This window comes from Bombina bombina, chromosome 4 (assembly GCF_027579735.1).
Source record: "Bombina bombina isolate aBomBom1 chromosome 4, aBomBom1.pri, whole genome shotgun sequence".
Lineage (NCBI taxonomy): Eukaryota > Metazoa > Chordata > Amphibia > Anura > Bombinatoridae > Bombina > Bombina bombina.
Window position 1 is genome coordinate 406,339,972 of NC_069502.1, and position 18,869 is coordinate 406,358,840.

General features: G+C 41.7%; 1 protein-coding gene across 1 annotated transcript in view; it reads left to right on the forward strand.

Moving 5' to 3' along the window:
* The window catches only part of PPP1R2 (protein phosphatase 1 regulatory inhibitor subunit 2), a 110,351-nt gene that overhangs the window by 53,680 nt on the left and 37,802 nt on the right, over positions 1 to 18,869 (forward strand). Inside the window, exons 3-5 of the mRNA XM_053710198.1 lie at positions 1,754 to 1,837; positions 3,164 to 3,258; positions 5,475 to 5,627. Coding sequence (XP_053566173.1) covers positions 1,754 to 1,837; positions 3,164 to 3,258; positions 5,475 to 5,627 — 332 coding nt within the window. The remainder of the gene's footprint in view (positions 1 to 1,753; positions 1,838 to 3,163; positions 3,259 to 5,474; positions 5,628 to 18,869) is intronic.

The following is an 18,869-nucleotide window of genomic DNA, read 5'->3' on the forward strand; positions in this document are numbered from 1 at the left end:
CTTATGAGACTGCTGGACAGCAGCCTCCTGAGGGAGTTGCAGGTCATTCAACTAGGGCTGTATCCTCGTCTTGGGCTTTCAAAAATGAAGCTTCTGTGGAACAGATTTAAAAGGAGACTACATGTTCCTCTCTGCTCTCTGCATACTTTTTCCAAATTTGATACTTTTGCCTCGGCCGAGGCTTCTTTTGGGAGAAAGGTTCTTCAAGCGGTGGTGCCTTCTGTTTAGGTCCTCCTGCCTTTTTTCTCCCTCCCTGTTCATTCCGTGTCCTCTAGCTTGGGTATTGGTTCCCACTTGTAATTGGAATGACGTTGTGGACTCTCCATGTGTCATGGATTCCTGTTCCTTTATGAGTCTACTGTTCCTTTAAGCATCCTAGGTGTCGACTTTCTAAGTCTATTTAAGTTGGGTCACGCCCACTCCAACCTGCTTCAGTATTGTATGACAAATGTTTGTTGCAAGTCTCCAGTACCTACGCTGACTCCTCAGAACCTTTTCCAAGGATATTCTTCAGTCTTCCTAAAAACTAACTTTGGGTATACTTACACTTTAGCCTCTGTGGTTAACAAGCAGCCACGCCGTGTCAAGCCATCTCAGCTGTGAAACAGTTTCTCTGCAAGCTTTCCCTGTACAGCCGGAAGAACCCGCTCCCCAGCACAGACACAGCCTGACACTACCCCTGAGACCGGAGCTTCGTTCAGCTCTCTGAGTGCTCTAACGGCTACAAGTTCTCCCGGCACAGAGACTCCTGCAAGTTACGTTATTCTCAGCGTTCCGGATCACTTCAGTACAAAGAGCCTGTTAGCTCCATGTTCATCTGTGCAGAATCAACTCACGCTGCACTTAGCCATACACTGAGCTTACCGGATTACTTCAGTGTAAGAGCCTGTCAGCTCCTGTTACATCAGAGCAGTTACAACTCATACTGCACTGGGCTTACCACTCTCAGCTTGCTGAAACAACCTAGCAGCTCACTACTTGTCAAGGCTAAACAAATTCAGACAAGAGTTTTACTACAAGTAGTAGGTTGTGAGGATACTCAATTACCCTGCTCTCTCTTTATGTGTTACATAAACTGCACTGTATATTTGATACTTTGTATACAGTATCTTGAAGTCTATGCTGTTCATTCCATCAGCTTATGTGCTCTCCCTGAATCAGATCATACTGATCAGGAGTTATTATTATACTTAAAAATATTAACTCTTCATTGCCTAGCAGAAACTACCTTGTGTCTGTTACACTGTAATTAGCTGCACAGGCATACATTTATACACATTTACTCCGCAGTTGAGATCCATAAACTCAATTTAACTCAAGCCTTACACCATGCCATAGGAAAGAAAACAAAATTTATGCTTACCTGATAAATTTATTTCCGGACATAGAGAGTCCACGACCCTCGCCCTCTTTTAATTATAATTCAGCAGTGTTTTTGTGTAACCTTCAGGCACCTTTTCACCCTTGTGTTTTCTTCCATTTCCTTTGGCTGAATGACAGGGGGTTATGGGTAAAGAGTTGAATATCCCACTAGTAATTGGAATTACGTTGTGGACTCTCCCATGTCCGTAAATAAATAAATTTATCAGATAAGCATACATTTTCTTTTTTATCCCATAAGTCTTCAATGCTTTTAAAAGTTGAGGTTTTATTTCTGTTTTTTTCTTCTCATATTGTTAGTATATTCTATATAGCTTGGTTAACTGTTCATGATATTTAGGGGAACTTATACTGTCTTCTTTCTCTTCCTAAGGATGGTTGGAGATGAGGATGACGAAGGAGCCATGAGTGATTCAGAAGCAAATGAAGTAATGACTGCTGATATCTTAGCTGAAAAGTAAGATATATACAGAGTATTCATCCGTAGCAACAAAGAAAGTAACATTAGATAAGATCTTCCTTACTTCATCTAATCATCCCATGTTATGTTTTCCTTTTATTTTAAAATGTAATTCTGTATGATTGTTCCCTTTTTATTTTAGTATCATCAGTTATTTGTAGAGCACCAACAGAGTCTGCAATCATTTTGTTATTAATGTGGCTGTTCTTTTCCAGCTTTTTGTAAAAGGCAAGATAGGATAATCTGCCAACTCTTGTGCCTGTTAAAAATTCAGGGTTTAAGGTTCTAGGCCCGGGAAGGCCATCTTAGTCTTATGTTATTGACTACTGTGAAGCCTGGTTGTAGCCAGTTAGCTGCAGCTGATGTAAAAGATTCAGCGCTGCGGAATCTGTTGGCGCTCTACAAATACCTGATAATAATAAAGTGACACATAAAACGTACTGCAGTTTGTTTTGAATATCATTCGAAGCATTTTAATACCGTTGTTTTTTGCAAGACTGCTTCTCACACATCACATGCACGTGATCTGCTGCAGATGCCCTGTACACCATGGGCTGCATGTGTGGGAGAAAAAAGGATGTGCACACAGCTCATGGCTCCTCAGTGGGTCACTTGCAAAGTACGCTATGAATTTAAGAATAGTAATTTAACTCAAAGCGTTTTCCCAATACGTTAAAACATTTTTTTAATAATATTAAACCTAACGATATTTGAAATACGCTGTATTTTGAAATGCCATTTTTATGGTTTCTGTAAATTATTGAGCCATCTTGTGGAGAAAAGTGCTATAGCAATAATACAATTCTGAAGAAAAAAAATAAAGCGTTGTTTTTTAAACCCACTTGTGTAAAAAGCAATATTGAATATTTTAAAACTGTGAACCTGATTTTGAGTGCCCACTGACTTTGATATCATCATTTTAATTGCAAATGACATTAGAAGGTGCATTACTTCTTCATTGACACCAACCATATGACATGAAATCATCAGGAGAGTTTTATTACTAACATTACATGAGATCACGTGCCATTGTTAAACACACATTAAAAGTGCTGCTTGTGACCCGCAGAGCATTGCAGGCCCTGAGCGTAAACTGCTGCTAATCTAATTCTCAGCGCTAGACGCACTTTTCGGATATCTATATTTAGTGGCGTTCCATACTGTACATGCACATGCATTTTGGCTGTACACCATTCCACTGTTAATTTAAAGCATTTCATAACATCTGCTATGCAGCACAAATGTTGATTTACTAGAGAGAGGTAAAAATTATGTTTCACGATATGGCAAATTCCAGTGCTAAATTGGGTGCAATATCTTCAGGTTAGCAGCTGCAGAAGGGACAGAGCCTAAATTCTTGGCAGAAGATGACAGCAGTGAAGAGGAGGAGGAAGAGGAGCTAACGCCGGAAGAGAGAGGTAATTAATATCCTTGTTTTTAACTCTTTCGCTGCTAAGCCTTTTTTACACCCCAGTGAGCCAATTTTGAGCTTTTTTTGCTACCTACATTTAAACCTTAATGTAAGTGACTGACACAAATTATATATTCTTTTTTCAGCAGGCCCAGCAGATTCACAATATACCATTATTATTTTTATATTTCATGGCATGTGTGATAGCTGTGGCATAAACTGTAAAAAAAAAACAACAAAAAAAATTTAAATTTTTGCTTAGATTTTAGTGAATAATATTGAAAATGGCCAGGTGACCACTGCTGTTGATGTGATATCCTGACTAAATTGTCATCAAGGGTGAAATAGGGGCCCATACAGGCTTTTTGGGGTTACAATATAAATTTGAGAGGACTCATTTTGTAGTACAGAAATAAAAGCACCTGATGTTTTTTTTAAGAGAGGGTCTTCTCTGCTATAAAATTAACTTTATTAGGGGGTCTCTAGATATAACACTTTTTTGTGTGCATATAATGTATTATCCCCAAGCAAATACCCATGTGTTTTTTTAAGAACAGCACCATTTGGAAGAGCAGACAATTTTCTTTCAAATGAGGGATCTTGGAGGTTTGTAGCTACTAAGGGAACTGAGATCGATGGGTTTGAAAATACTCCCCCCCCCATCCAGTTCCCTTGCAGCTACTGGTGCATCCTGGTTCAGCCCCTTTGACATTTACCACGTGGGTACGTGGTGATGTCACCGGCACTGCCATGAAGCCTGGGAGTGCCGCCCACTTGGCTACAAATGATCCCCAAACTGTAGTAAGTACGATCGGTGAGGGGTTAATAACCTTTAGTGTTTGTTCTCAGTGGTTTGTATTGTCTTGTTTGTGAGATCTGCATGCTATTTTTTTGTTTTTGTTGTATGGCATATATGTTGTTTTTATACATTTTATTGTTTCTTGAAAGGGACATAAAGGGCTAAAAGAGAATGCCCTGGTCAGTTAGATCATTTTATTATTGCACTATTGCATGCACATAACCCTGAAAGAAGGGTTAACACATTGTAAAAGTCTGTTTATAAGCTACAATGTACTACTGGGACCTAACTGAATACATCTGGTGAGCCACTGACAAGAGGCATATATTTGTTGCCACCAATCATCAGCTCGCTCTTAGTAGTTTATTGCTACTGCTGAGCATACACGGGTATGCTTTTAAACAAAGGAAAAATAAATGTAATAATAAAACTAAATTTAGTGTCTTAAAATTCTATGCTCTATCTGAATCATGAACGTTAAATTTTTACTTTCATTTCCCTTTAAAGGGATAGAAAGGTCAAAATTTAAATGTGCATTTAATTTTAAATTGGAGGCATTTCTACTAAAAATAATTTTACATACAACACATGCTGTGAGTGCTCTGTGTGCCAGTATGCAAACACCACACCTTCTCAGCGAGTCAGCAGTGACTTATATGACAAATTAAGTGTTTCCTGATGCAATACATATACCGCCAGCACTCAGGGCAAGCGTGATGTTTGAATCCTGATCCTGTCATCACACGCAGCATATTTGAGTATGCCACTCAAACAGTAATACGTTTTACTTGAAGCATTTATGCTAATAGAATTTTATATTGCAAAAATACTACCATTTAAAAATTTAAATGCACCCATGCACTTTTCAGTATTCACCTTTCTATCCCTTTAATGCAACAGTGGAGGGTGCTTACAGCTATAATACTTCATATCCTATAAGTTGCTCTTCTTTCTTCAACTTAACTTCTGATAAATAAAGACATTAAAAGGTGTGTTTTAGCGTTCTAAAAATTAGGTCTCTCTAAGCTTATGTAAAAGGAAAGAAAAGGAGCGTGCTGAGACTTGCCTAGATAGAAAACTGCGTAATGCACTTGCAGGTCTATTTTCGTGTACAGAACTATCAAATATATTTACACTGTGCTCACTGCTTTCACATTATTAGCTGGGAGGGAGCGATCAAACAAAGTATACTATAGGCAAAAGTTCCCACAATTGGTCTCAGACGCAATAATTCATACAGATTACAGGTATTTAAAATATAGAATTTTAAAATTGCTGCAGCGCTGTAAAATAAACAGATTTATATTTAAGGGACTGCTTGCAAAAACATCTTTACAATGTCTTCTGATGTAGGGTTGTCCTGTGATCTATGCTTTATCTTGCATTTTTTATTTAAAATGTCGTGGGGTTTTTTTTATACCCAGAGAAAAAAAAGGAATTTGAAACGAAAAGAAAACATCATTACAATGAGGCAATGAATATCAAATTGGCACGGCAGTTAATTGCAAAAGAATTAGCTGGGGAAGATGACGATGATGATGAAGATGAGGAGATGCAAGATATCACAGAGTCAGAAGGTAAGCAAAGCCTTGTGTAACTTGGGTATAGCTTGCTATGTGTTGCTTAAAACCAGGCAGATATCTCTCTTTAAAATGTATTTATTCATTTAACAGTAGACGAAATGTAGAACTCTGCTAATACTTTCTTCTTTAGTAGCAATAACACGTACTGGAAATACATATGCACATTTTCATTTCATTCACCACCAAGCTTTTAATTTAGTTGAATAGTAATTATATAATAGTAATATTTTTTTTATTTTTTTTTAATGGATCTTCTAGTGTAAAAATAGAATGCCTTATTTCTTTCCTAAAATATGGAGAGTCCACAACGTCATTCAATTACTAGTGGGAATATCACTCATGGCAAGCAGGAGGAGGCAAAGGGCACCACAGCAAAACTGTTAAGTGTCACTCTCTTTGACTCTTTTAATGGAGAAGGGGAAGTTTAGTGTCTGAAGAAATGAATTCCTTTTTCGGGTACTTTTCCCTACAAGCAAGGATTTGGGTTTAGCTTTAGGTTTAGGTTTGAGTCCACGTCAAACTATTCAGTAGAGTAGTGGTGGCTTTGAGCAGTTAGGAAGTTGTGAGGTATTCCTTGCTTTGTTTCTTAACACATTGCTGACCATGGTACAGAAAGCCAGAGTTGGTTACTCTGTTCTTTGTTTTTCTACAGGTTTCTGTAAGGAGTATGTGTCCTTTCACGCCTTGTGAGCTGTCTTCCTGCCGGACAGCTAGACTGCAGTTAAGTGCTTTTGTCTTCTAGGTCTTGGAGACTTGCACTTCAGAAGAATGTTATGCAGTAGATGGGGACATTTTTAAAATCCTTGATACGGGATTTTATTTGGCAATGGGCAGACACATTATGTATGCTGAGACTAGGGGTTACTCTTCCCTTTATTGGGATACTTTTCCTCTTTGGGTTAATTTTGTTGAAATACTTTATTATTATATGTGTGACTTATGTTTTATACAGGGATTTATGTATAAACTTAAAATTTGGCAGTTGGTTTTCTTGCTTGCTTAGCTAGAACAGGCTAACTGACAAAGGGTTTGAAACCAGCTGCAGCTACTTGCATCTTACGTTGTAGGCAGGGGGAAACGTGCACCTTTCTCCAACATTGGTGTGTCCGGTCCACGGCGTCATCCTTACTTGTGGGAATATTCTCTTCCCCAACAGGAAATGGCAAAGAGAGCACAGCAAAAGCTGCCCATATAGCCCCCCCTCTGGCTCCGCCCCCCAGTCATTCTCTTTGCCGCTCTGAACAAGTAGCATCCCACGGAGATGGTGAAGAATATGTGATGTTAGTTGTAGTTTTTCATTCTTCTATCAAGAGTTTGTTATTTTAAAATAGTGCCGGTTTGTACTATTTACTCTAAAACAGAAAAGGATGAAGAGTTCTGTTTAAAAGAGGAGTATGATTTTAGCAGCAGTAACTAAAATCAATTGCTGTTCCCACGCAGGACTGTTGAGCCCAGAGAACTTCAGTTGGGGGGAACAGTTTGCAGACTTTTCTGCTCAAGGTATGACTAGTCCATTTTCTAACAAGACTTAGTAATGCTAGAAGATTGTCATTTTCCCTCTTTGGGATCGGTAAGCCATTTTCTTAGACTCATAACAGAATGAAGGCTTATTAATGGGCTATATACTGGTTGACACTATTGGGGACTAAATCGATTGATTTATTCGATATTTATATGTTGTTTGAAGTGTTTTGAAACTTGAAAATACTTTGGTAACGTTTTTAAGTGCCAGGCAGTCGTTTAGACACCTTTTCCAGTCAGGAAGGGCCTTTCACTCTAGTAGGCAGAGCCTCATTTTCGCGCCTTAATTGCGCAGTTTCTTCTGGATGCAGTGCATGCAGCTTCATGTGAGAGGGTCCGGTGGCCATTAAAAACGTTTCTGGAAGGCTTATTTCTGTGACGAATAACCCCCAAGGACAGGTGAAGCCGCAGCAAACGCTGTGGCTGGGACTGTGGTGGGTTTAAAATAGTTAATTTGATAAAATAGCTCCGGTTTGCTCATTTAAGGGGTTACAAACTTAAAAATTGGTGTGCAATACTTTCAAAGCATTAAGAGACTAGGGCAAATTTGGTAAGGATCGGATATTTCCTTCATAGTTTTTCACACATTCAGAAATAAAGTGTGCTCTGTTTAACATTTAAAGAGACAGTAACGGTTTTGTTTAAAAACGGTTTTATTGCATTAATAGCCTGTATAAGCCTGTCTAACATGTCTGTACCTTCAGATAGAACATGTTCTGTATGTATGGAGGCCAAGGTGGTCCCCCCTTTAAATGTATGTGAGAATTGTGCCATGGCGTCCAGACAAAGTAAGGACAGTACTGTCACATTTAATAAGGTTGCCCAAGATGATTCCTCAAATGAAGGTAGTGGGGGTAGTTCACCATCCTTTCCTTCTGTGTCAATACCAGTTATGCCCGCGCAGGCGACACCTAGTACATCTAGCGCGCCAATGCTTGTTACTATGCAACAATTAACAGCAGTAATGGATAATTCTATAGCTAATATTTTATCCAAAATGCCGGCATTTCAAAGAAAGCGTGATTGCTCAGTTTTAAATACAGTGGAAGCGCAAGAGTGCGCTGACGATAATTTATCTGTCATACCCTCACACCAGTCAGAATTGGCAGTGAGGGAGGGTTTGTCGGAGGGAGAAATTTCTGATTCAGGAAAAGTTTCTCAACAGGCAGAACCTGATGTTGTGACGTTTAAATTTAAGTTAGAGCATCTCCGCGCCCTACTTAAGGAGGTACTAACTACTCTGGATGATTGTGACTCTTTGGTCATTTCAGAAAAATTGTGCAAAATGGACAAATTCCTAGAGGTCCCTGTGCACCCTGATGCTTTTCCGATACCTAAAAGGGTGGCGGACATAGTGACTAAGGAGTGGGAGAAACCAGGCATACCTTTTGTCCCACCTCCTATATTTAAGAAAATGTTCCCCATTGTCGACCCAAGGAAGGACGCATGGCAAACAGTCCCTAAGGTTGAGGGGGCAGTTTCTACGCTAGCCAAACGCACAACTATTCCCATTGAGGACAATTGTGCTTTCAAAGATCCTATGGATAAAAAGTTGGAGGGTTTGCTTAAAAAGATTTTTGTTCAGCAAGGTTTCCTCCTCCAACCAATTTCGTGCATTATTCCTGTCACTACGGCGGCGTGTTTTTGGTTCGAAGAACTAGAAAAGTCGCTCAATAAGGAGACTCCATATGAGGAAGTCATGGACAGAATTCACGCACTAAAGTTAGCTAATTCCTTTATTTTAGATGCCGCTTTGCAATTGGCAAGGTTAGCGGCGAAAAATTCAGGTTTTGCAATTGTGGCGCGCAGAGCGCTCTGGCTAAATTCTTGGTCGGCGGATGTGTCTTCCAAGACAAAATTGCTTAATATTCCTTTCAAAGGTAAGACCCTTTTTGGGCCAGAATTGAAGGAGATTATTTCAGACATCACTGGGGGAAAGGGCCATGCCCTCCCACAGGATAGGCCTTTTAAGGCTAAGAATAAATCCAATTTTCGTTCCTTTCGTAACTTCAGGAACGGACCGTCTCCTAACTCTGCAGCCTCTAGACAAGAGGGTAACGCGTCCCAGGCTAAGCCAGCTTGGAAACCAATGCAAGGCTGGAACAAGGGTAAACAGGCCAAGAAGTCTGCTGCTGCTACCAAGACAGCATGAAGGGGTAGCCCCCGATCCGGGACCGGATCTAGTAGGGGGCAGACTTTCTCTCTTTGCTCAGGCTTGGGCAAGAGATGTTCCGGATCCCTGGGCACTAGAAATAGTCTCTCAGGGTTATCTTCTAGAATTCAAGGAACTTCCTCCAAGGGGAAGGTTCCACATGTCTCGCTTATCTTCAGACCAGATAAAGAGACAGGCATTCTTACATTGCGTAGGAGACCTATTAAAGATGGGAGTGATACACGCAGTTCCAACAGTGGAACAAGGTCAGGGGTTTTACTCAAACCTGTTTGTAGTTCCCAAAAAAGAGGGAACCTTCAGACCAATTCTGGATTTAAAATTTTTAAACAAATTTCTCAAAGTTCCATCGTTCAAAATGGAAACCATTCGAACTATTTTACCTACAATCCAGGAGGGTCAATATATGACTACCGTGGATTTAAAGGATGCGTACCTACATATTCCTATCCACAAAGATCATCATCAGTTCCTAAGGTTCGCCTTCCTGGACAAACATTACCAGTTCGTGGCTCTTCCGTTCAGTTTAGCCACTGCTCCCAGAATCTTCACAAAGGTGCTAGGGTCCCTTCTAGCGGTTCTAAGACCGAGGGGCATTGCAGTGGCACCTTACCTAGATAACATTCTAATTCAAGCGTCGTCCCTTTCCAGATCAAGGGCTCATACAGACATTGTATTAGCTTTTCTCAGGTCTCACGGGTGGAAGGTGAACGTGGAAAAGAGTTCCCTGTCCCCGTCTACAAGAGTTCCCTTTCTGGGAACAATAATAGATTCTGTAGAAATGAAGATTTTTCTGACAGAGGTCAGAAAATTAAAACTTCTAAAGGCTTGTCAAGTTCTTCAATCTATTCCTCAGCCTTCCATAGCTCAGTGCATGGAAGTAATAGGTCTAATGGTTGCAGCAATGGACGTGGTTCCTTTTGCTCGAATTCATCTAAGACCATTGCAACTGTGCATGCTCAGACAGTGGAATGGGGATTATGCAGACTTGTCTCCCCAGATTCAAGTAGACCAGTTAATCAGACACTCACTCCGTTGGTGGTTGACTCAGGATCACCTGTCTCAGGGAATGAGTTTCCGCAGACCAGAGTGGGTCATTGTCACGACCGACGCCAGTCTATTAGGCTGGGGCGCGGTCTGGGACTCCCTGAAAGCTCAGGGTCTATGGTCTCGGGAAGAGTCTCTTCTCCCGATAAACATCCTGGAACTGAGAGCGATATTCAATGCGCTCCGGGCTTGGCCTCAACTAGCGAAGGCCGGATTCATAAGATTCCAGTCGGACAACATGACGACTGTAGCTTACATCAACCATCCGGGAGGAACAAAGAGTTCCTTGGCGATGAGAGAGGTATCCAAGATCATCAAATGGGCGGAGGATCACTCCTGCCATCTATCTGCAATTCACATCCCAGGAGTAGACAACTGGGAGGCGGATTATTTGAGTCGTCAGACTTTCCATCCGGTGGAGTGGGAACTCCACCCGGAGGTGTTTGCCCAGTTGACTCAATTATGGGGCATTCCAGACATGGATCTGATGGCGTCTCGTCAGAACTTCAAGGTTCCTTGCTACGGTCCAGATCCATTGATCCCAAGGCGACTCTAGTGGATGCATTAGTGGCGCCTTGGTCGTTCAACCTAGCTTATGTGTTTCCACCGTTCCCTCTCCTTCCCAGGCTTGTAACCAGGATCAAATAGGAGAAGGCCTCTGTGATTTTGATAGCTCCTGCGTGGCCTCGCAGGACTTGGTATGCAGACCTGGTGAATATGTCATCGGCTCTACCATGGAAGCTACCTTTGAGACAGGATCTTCTAGTACAAGGTCCATTCGAACATCCAAATCTAATCTCTCTGCAGCTGACTGCTTGGAAATTGAACGCTTGATTTTATCCAAGCGTGGGTTTTCAAATTCAGTGATAGATACTCTGGTCCAAGCCAGAAAACCTGTGACTAGAAAGATTTACCATAAAATATGGAAAAAATATATCTGTTGGTGTGAATCCAAGGGATTCTCCTGGAGTAAAATTAAAATTCCTAAGATTCTTTCCTTTCTCCAAGAGGGTTTGGATAAAGGGTTGTCAGCGAGTTCTCTAAAAGGACAGATTTCTGCTTGATCTGTTTTGTTACACAAACGCCTGGCAGCTGTGCCAGATGTACAAGCTTTTGTACAGGCTTTGGTCAGAATCAAGCCTGTTTACAGACCCATGACTCCTCCTTGGAGTCTAAATTTAGTTCTTTCAGTTCTTCAAGGGGTTCCGTTTGAACCTTTACATTCCATAGATATCAAGTTACTATCTTGGAAAGTTCTGTTTTTGGTTGTTATTTCTTCTGCTAGAAGAGTTTCTGAATTATCTGCTTTGCAGTGTGATCCACCCTATCTAGTGTTCCATGCAGATAAGGTCGTTTTGCGTACCAAGCCTGGTTTTCTTCCAAAAGTAGTTTCCAACAAGAATATTAACCAGGAAATAGTTGTTCCTTCTCTGTGTCCGAATCCAGTTTCAAAGAAGGAACGTTTGTTACACAATTTAGATGTGGTCCGTGCTTTGAAGTTCTATTTAGACGCAACAAAGGATTTCAGACAAACTTAATCTTTGTTTGTCGTTAATTCTGGTAAGAGGAGAGGACAAAAAGCTACTGCTACCTCTCTTTCTTTCTGGCTCAAAAGCATCATCCGATTGGCTTATGAGACTGCTGGACGGCAGCCTCCTGAACGAATCACAGCTCACTCTACTAGGGCTGTGGCTTCCACATGGGCCTTCAAGAACGAGGCTTCTGTTGATCAGATATGTAAGGCAGCGACTTGGTCTTCTCTGCACACTTTTTCCAAATTTTCCAAATTCGATACTTATGCTTCTTCGGAGGCTATTTTTGGGAGAAAGGTTTTGCAAGCCGTGGTGCCTTCCGTTTAGGTAACCTGATTTGCTCCCTCCCTTTATCCGTGTCCTAAAGCTTTGGTATTGGTTCCCACAAGTAAGGATGACGCCGTGGACCGGACACACCAATGTTGGAGAAAACAGAATTTATGCTTACCTGATAAATTTCTTTCTCCAACGGTGTGTCCGGTCCACGGCCCGCCCTGGTTTTTAATCAGGTTTGAAAAATGTCTTTCTCTATACACTACAGTCACCACGGCACCCTATAGTTTCTCCTTTTTCTCCTAACCGTCGGTCGAATGACTGGGGGGCGGAGCCAGAGGGGGGGCTATATGGGCAGCTTTTGCTGTGCTCTCTTTGCCATTTCCTGTTGGGGAAGAGAATATTCCCACAAGTAAGGATGACGCCGTGGACCGGACACACCGTTGGAGAAAGAAATTTATCAGGTAAGCATAAATTCTGTTTTTACTTGCTGCGTAGTTTCCTCTCTCTGCCGGTCATGTGACTTCTCTCTGCTGTTGGATTGTCTCGGAGGAGCATCATTGAATTTCAGTCTCTTAAGTGTCGATCTACTATACGATCGTTTTGGAGACTTCTGGCAGCCAAATTGTGGTATTAAAAATTCTTAAAGTGACAGTGTATTTAAAAAAAGTTTTTATTTAGTATTATGGACCAAGACTCTTTGTTTTTTGACAAATGCTTGTTTTGCCTATGCAATTCTGTGCTGCATGCTTAGGTAGAACACTTCAATTTAAAGATAAATTGTTGCCCTCTGAGCCCAATGTCTCTCAGGATGATGCTGTTCAAACAATGCCACAGCTTTCTCCTGAAACGTCCCAAGACTCTATGGAGTTACATACAGTTCCTCTCAGCCCCCTGGAGGAGTTTATTTGCCTGCAGATTTTGCTGCACAGGTATCTTCTGCGGTATCTGCAGTATTATCTGCTTTTCCTATGCTGACAAAACGCAAGAGGAAAATTAGACATTCAGATAGTAAGGTTTCTGTTCCACCTTCTTCTGCACAGGTTGCCCTCCCTCATAAGTCTGATGAGGAGGATATGCTTGTAGCCTCTGAGGGTGAAATCTCTGATTCGGACAGTATTATTCCTTCATCTGATACTGAAGAAGTAAACTTCAGATTTAAGCTTGAACACCTTTGTGTACTGTTAAAGGAGGTATTGACTACTTTGGACGACTCCGATACTTCTGTTGTTGTCAACCCTAAGAAGTCTAGTAAACTTAATAAATATTATGATGTTCCTTCCTCTGTGGAGGTTTTTCCTGTCCCAGACTGTGTGACGGAGATTAATTCACAGGAACGGGAGAAGCCAGGGATTCCTTTCTCCCCGTCTCCAGTATTTAAAAAGATGTTTCCTGTTGCTGACTCCATTAAAGATTCTTGGAGCACGGTGCCTAAAGTAGAAGGTGCTTTTTCTACTCTGGCTAAGAGAACTACGATCCCTATAGAGGATAGCTGCTCTTTTAAGGATCCCATGGACAAAAAGCTGGAAGCTTATTTGAAGATGTATGTTTCTCTTGTTAAGTGTATCCAGTCCACGGATCATCCATTACTTATGGGATATTAACTCCTCCCCAACAGGAAGTGCAAGAGGATTCACCCAGCAGAGCTGCTATATAGCTCCTCCCCTAACTGCCATTACCAGTCATTCTCTTGCACCCAACGAATAGATAGGATGTGTGAGAGGACTGTGGTGATTATACTTAGTTTCATACCTTCAATCAAAAGTTTGTTATTTTATAATAGCACCGGAGTGTGTTATTCCTTCTCTGGTAGAATTTGAAGAAGAATCTACCTGAGTTTTTCTATGATTTTAGCCGGAGTAGTTAAGATCATATTGCTGTTTCTCGGCCATCTGAGGAGAGGTAAACTTCAGATCAGGGGACAGCGGGCAGATTAATCTGCAAAGAGGTATGTAGCAGCTTATTATTTTCTGATAATGGAATTGATGAGAAAATTCTGCCATACCGATATAATGTAAACTCAGCCTTAAATGCAGTAGCGGCAACTGGTATCAGGCTGTCATGTATGTATATTTTACACTTCAGTATTCTGGGGAATGGCACTTCACTGGAATTATACTGTATGCATAAAACTTTAGCCTAATTTGCAGGGACTAGCAACAGGCTTTTTAATAACACTCAATTTATTAATGTTAAACGTTTTTTGCTGGCATGTAAAATCGTTTAATTTTCTGAGGTACTGGGTGAAAAAATGTTTTGGGCACTTTTTTTTTCCACTTGGCAGTCGTTTTATTTAATTTATGACTGTTTACTGATCTCTCTCACTGTTATGTGTGAGGGGGAGGGACCTTTTTTGGTGCTTTTGCTACGCATCAAAAAATTCAGTCAGAAGTTTGTCTTCCCTGCATGATCCGGTTCATCTCTACAGAACTCAGGGGTCTTCAAAACTTGTTTTGAGGGAGGTAATCACTCACAGCAGAGCTGTGAGATTGTAGTTGACTGTGATAAAAAAACGTTTATTTTTTTTTTTATTTTTTTTTTCTGCTATCAGGGTTAGTTATCCTTTGCTAATGGGAGCAATCCTTTGCTAAAATTGTGTTTTTTACAAAGATTTGATGCTATAACTTTTCAGTTTATTAATTTTCAACTGTCATAACTTTTTCTGTGCTTCTTATAGGCACAGTACGTTTTCATATTATAGTAAATTACTTGAAAAGTATTTCCAAGTTGCTAGTTTATTTGCTAGTGTGTTAAACATGTCTGATTCAGAGGAAGATATCTGTGCTATATGTGCTAAAGCCAAAGTGGAGCCCAATAGAAATTTATGTACTAACTGTATTGATGCTACTTTAAATAAAAGTCAATCTGTACAAATTGAACATATTTCACCAAACAACGAGGGGAGAGTTATGCCGACTAACTCGCCTCACGTGTCAGTACCTGCATCTCCCGCTCGGGAGGTGCGTGATATTGTAGCGCCGAGTACATCTGGGCGGCCATTACAAATCACATTACAGGATATGGCTACTGTTATGACTGAAGTTTTGGCTAAATTACCAGAACTAAGAGGTAAGCGTGATCACTCTGGGGTGAGAACAGAGTGCGCTGATAATATTAGGGCCATGTCAGACACTGCGTCACAATTTGCAGAACATGAGGACGGAGAGCTTCATTCTGCGGGTGACGGTTCTGATCCAAACAAACTGGATTCAGATATTTCAAATTTTAAATTTAAGCTGGAAAACCTCCGTGTATTACTAGGGGAGGTGTTAGCGTCTCTGAATGATTGTAACACAGTTGCAATACCAGAGAAAATGTGTAGGTTGGATAAATATTTTGCCGTACCGGCGAGTACTGACGTTTTTCCTATACCTAAGAGACTTACTGAAATTGTTACTAAGGAGTGGGATAGACCCGGTGTGCCGTTCTCACCCCCTCCGATATTTAGAAAGATGTTTCCAATAGACGCCACCACACGGGACTTATGGCAAACGGTCCCTAAGGTGGAGGGAGCAGTTTCTACTTTAGCTAAGCGTACCACTATCCCGGTGGAGGATAGCTGTGCCTTTTCAGATCCAATGGATAAAAAGTTAGAGGGTTACCTTAAGAAAATGTTTGTTCAACAAGGTTTTATATTGCAACCTCTTGCATGCATTGCGCCTGTCACGGCTGCAGCAGCATTTTGGTTTGAGTCTCTGGAAGAGACACTTGAATCAGCTCCATTAGATGAGATTACACACAAGCTTAAAGCCCTTAAGTTAGCTAACTCATTTATTTCAGATGCCGTAGTACATTTAACTAAACTTACGGCTAAGAATTCCGGATTCGCCATTCAGGCACGCAGAGCACTGTGGCTAAAATCCTGGTCAGCTGACGTTACTTCTAAATCTAAATTGCTTAATATACCTTTCAAAGGGCAGACCTTATTCGGGCCCGGGTTGAAAGAAATTATCGCTGACATTACAGGAGGTAAAGGCCATGCCCTGCCTCAAGACAGAGCCAAACCTAAGGCTAGACAGTCTAATTTTCGTTCCTTTCGTAATTTCAAAGCAGGAGCAGCATCAACTTCCTCTGCACCAAAACAGGAAGGAGCTGTTGCTCGCTACAGACAAGGCTGGAGACCTAACCAGTCCTGGAACAAGGGCAAGCAGGCCAGGAAACCTGCTGCTGCCCCTAAGACAGCATGAATCGAGGGCCCCCGATCCGGGAACGGATCTAGTAGGGGGCAGACTTTCTCTCTTCGCCCAGGCTTGGGCAAGAGATGTCCAGGATCCCTGGGCGTTAGAGATCATATCTCAGGGATACCTTCTAGACTTCAAATTCTCTCCCCCAAGAGGGAGATTTCATCTGTCAAGGTTGTCAACAAACCAAATAAAGAAAGAGGCGTTTCTACGCTGCGTACAAGATCTTTTATTAATGGGAGTGATCCATCCGGTTCCGCGGTCGGAACAAGGACAAGGGTTTTACTCAAATCTGTTTGTGGTTCCCAAAAAAGAGGGAACTTTCAGGCCAATCTTGGATTTAAAGATCCTAAACAAATTCCTAAGAGTTCCATCGTTCAAAATGGAAACTATTCGGACAATTTTACCCATGATCCAAAAGGGTCAGTACATGACCACAGTGGATTTAAAGGATGCTTACCTTCACATACCGATTCACAAAGATCATTACCGGTATCTAAGGTTTGCCTTTCTAGACAGGCATTACCAGTTTGTAGCTCTTCCATTCGGATTGGCTACGGCTCCGAGAATCTTCACAAAGGTTCTGGGTGCTCTTCTGGCGGTACTAAGACCGCGAGGAATTGCGGTAGCTCCGTACCTAGACGACATTCTGATACAAGCTTCAAGCTTTCAAACTGCCAAGTCTCATACAGAGTTAGTACTGGCATTTCTAAGGTCGCATGGATGGAAGGTGAACGAAAAGAAGAGTTCTCTCTTTCCACTCACAAGAGTTCCCTTCTTGGGGACTCTTATAGATTCTGTAGAAATGAAGATTTACCTGACAGAAGACAGGTTAACAAAGCTTCAAAATGCATGCCGTGTCCTTCATTCCATTCAACACCCGTCAGTAGCTCAATGCATGGAGGTGATCGGCTTAATGGTAGCAGCAATGGACATAGTACCCTTTGCACGTCTACATCTCAGACCGCTGCAATTGTGCATGCTAAGTCAGTGGAATGGGGATTACTCAGACTTGTCCCCTACTCTGAATCTGGATCAAGAGACCAGAAATTCTCTTCTATGGTGGCTTTCTCGGCCACATCTGTCCAGGGGGATGCCATTCAGCAGGCCGGACTGGACAATTGTAACAACAGACGCCAGCCTACTAGGTTGGGGCACTGTCTGGAATTCTCTGAAGGCTCAGGGACAATGGAATCAGGAGGAGAGTCTCCTACCAATAAACATTCTGGAATTGAGAGCAGTTCTCAATGCCCTTCTGGCTTGGCCCCAGTTAACAACTCGGGGGTTCATCAGGTTTCAGTCGGACAACATCACGACTGTAGCTTACATCAACCATCAGGGAGGGACAAGAAGCTCCCTAGCAATGATGGAAGTATCAAAGATAATTCGCTGGGCAGAGTCTCACTCTTGCCACCTGTCAGCAATCCACATCCCGGGAGTGGAGAACTGGGAGGCGGATTTCTTAAGTCGTCAGACTTTTCATCCGGGGGAGTGGGAACTTCATCCGGAGGTCTTTGCCCAAATATTTCGACGTTGGGGCAAACCAGAGATAGATCTCATGGCGTCTCGACAGAACGCCAAGCTTCCTCGTTACGGGTCCAGATCCAGGGATCCGGGAGCGGTTCTGATAGATGCTTTGACAGCACCTTGGACCTTCGGGATGGCTTATGTGTTTCCACCCTTCCCGATGCTTCCTCGATTGATTGCCAGAATCAAACAGGAGAGAGCATCAGTGATTCTAATAACGCCTGCATGGCCACGCAGGACTTGGTATGCAGATCTAGTGGACATGTCATCCTGTCCACCTTGGTCGCTACCTCTGAAACAGGACCTTCTGATCCAGGGTCCCTTCAAACATCAAAATCTAATTTCTCTGAAGCTGACTGCTTGGAAATTGAACGCTTGATTTTATCAAAACGTGGTTTTTCTGAGTCAGTTATTGATACCTTAATACAGGCTAGGAAGCCTGTTACCAGAAAGATTTACCATAAGATATGGCGCAAATACTTATATTGGTGCGAATCCAAGAGTTACTCATGGAGTAAGGTTAGGATTCAGAGGATATTGTCTTTTCTACAAGAAGTTTTAGAAAAGGGTTTATCCGCTAGTTCCTTAAAGGGACAGATTTCAGCTCTGTCCATTCTTTTACACAAACGTCTGTCAGAAGTTCCGGACGTTCAAGCTTTTTGTCAGGCTTTAGCTAGGATCAAGCCTGTGTTTAAAACTGTTGCTCCACCATGGAGTTTGAACTTAGTTCTTAATGTTTTACAGGGGGTTCCGTTTGAACCCCTTCATTCCATTGATATCAAGTTGTTATCTTGGAAAGTTCTGTTTTTAATGGCGATTTCCTCGGCTCGAAGAGTCTCTGAGTTATCTGCCTTACATTGTGATTCTCCTTATCTGATTTTTCATTCAGACAAGGTAGTTCTGCGTACTAAACCTGGGTTCCTACCTAAGGTGGTCACTAACAGGAATATCAATCAAGAGATTGTGGTTACATCTTTGTGTCCTA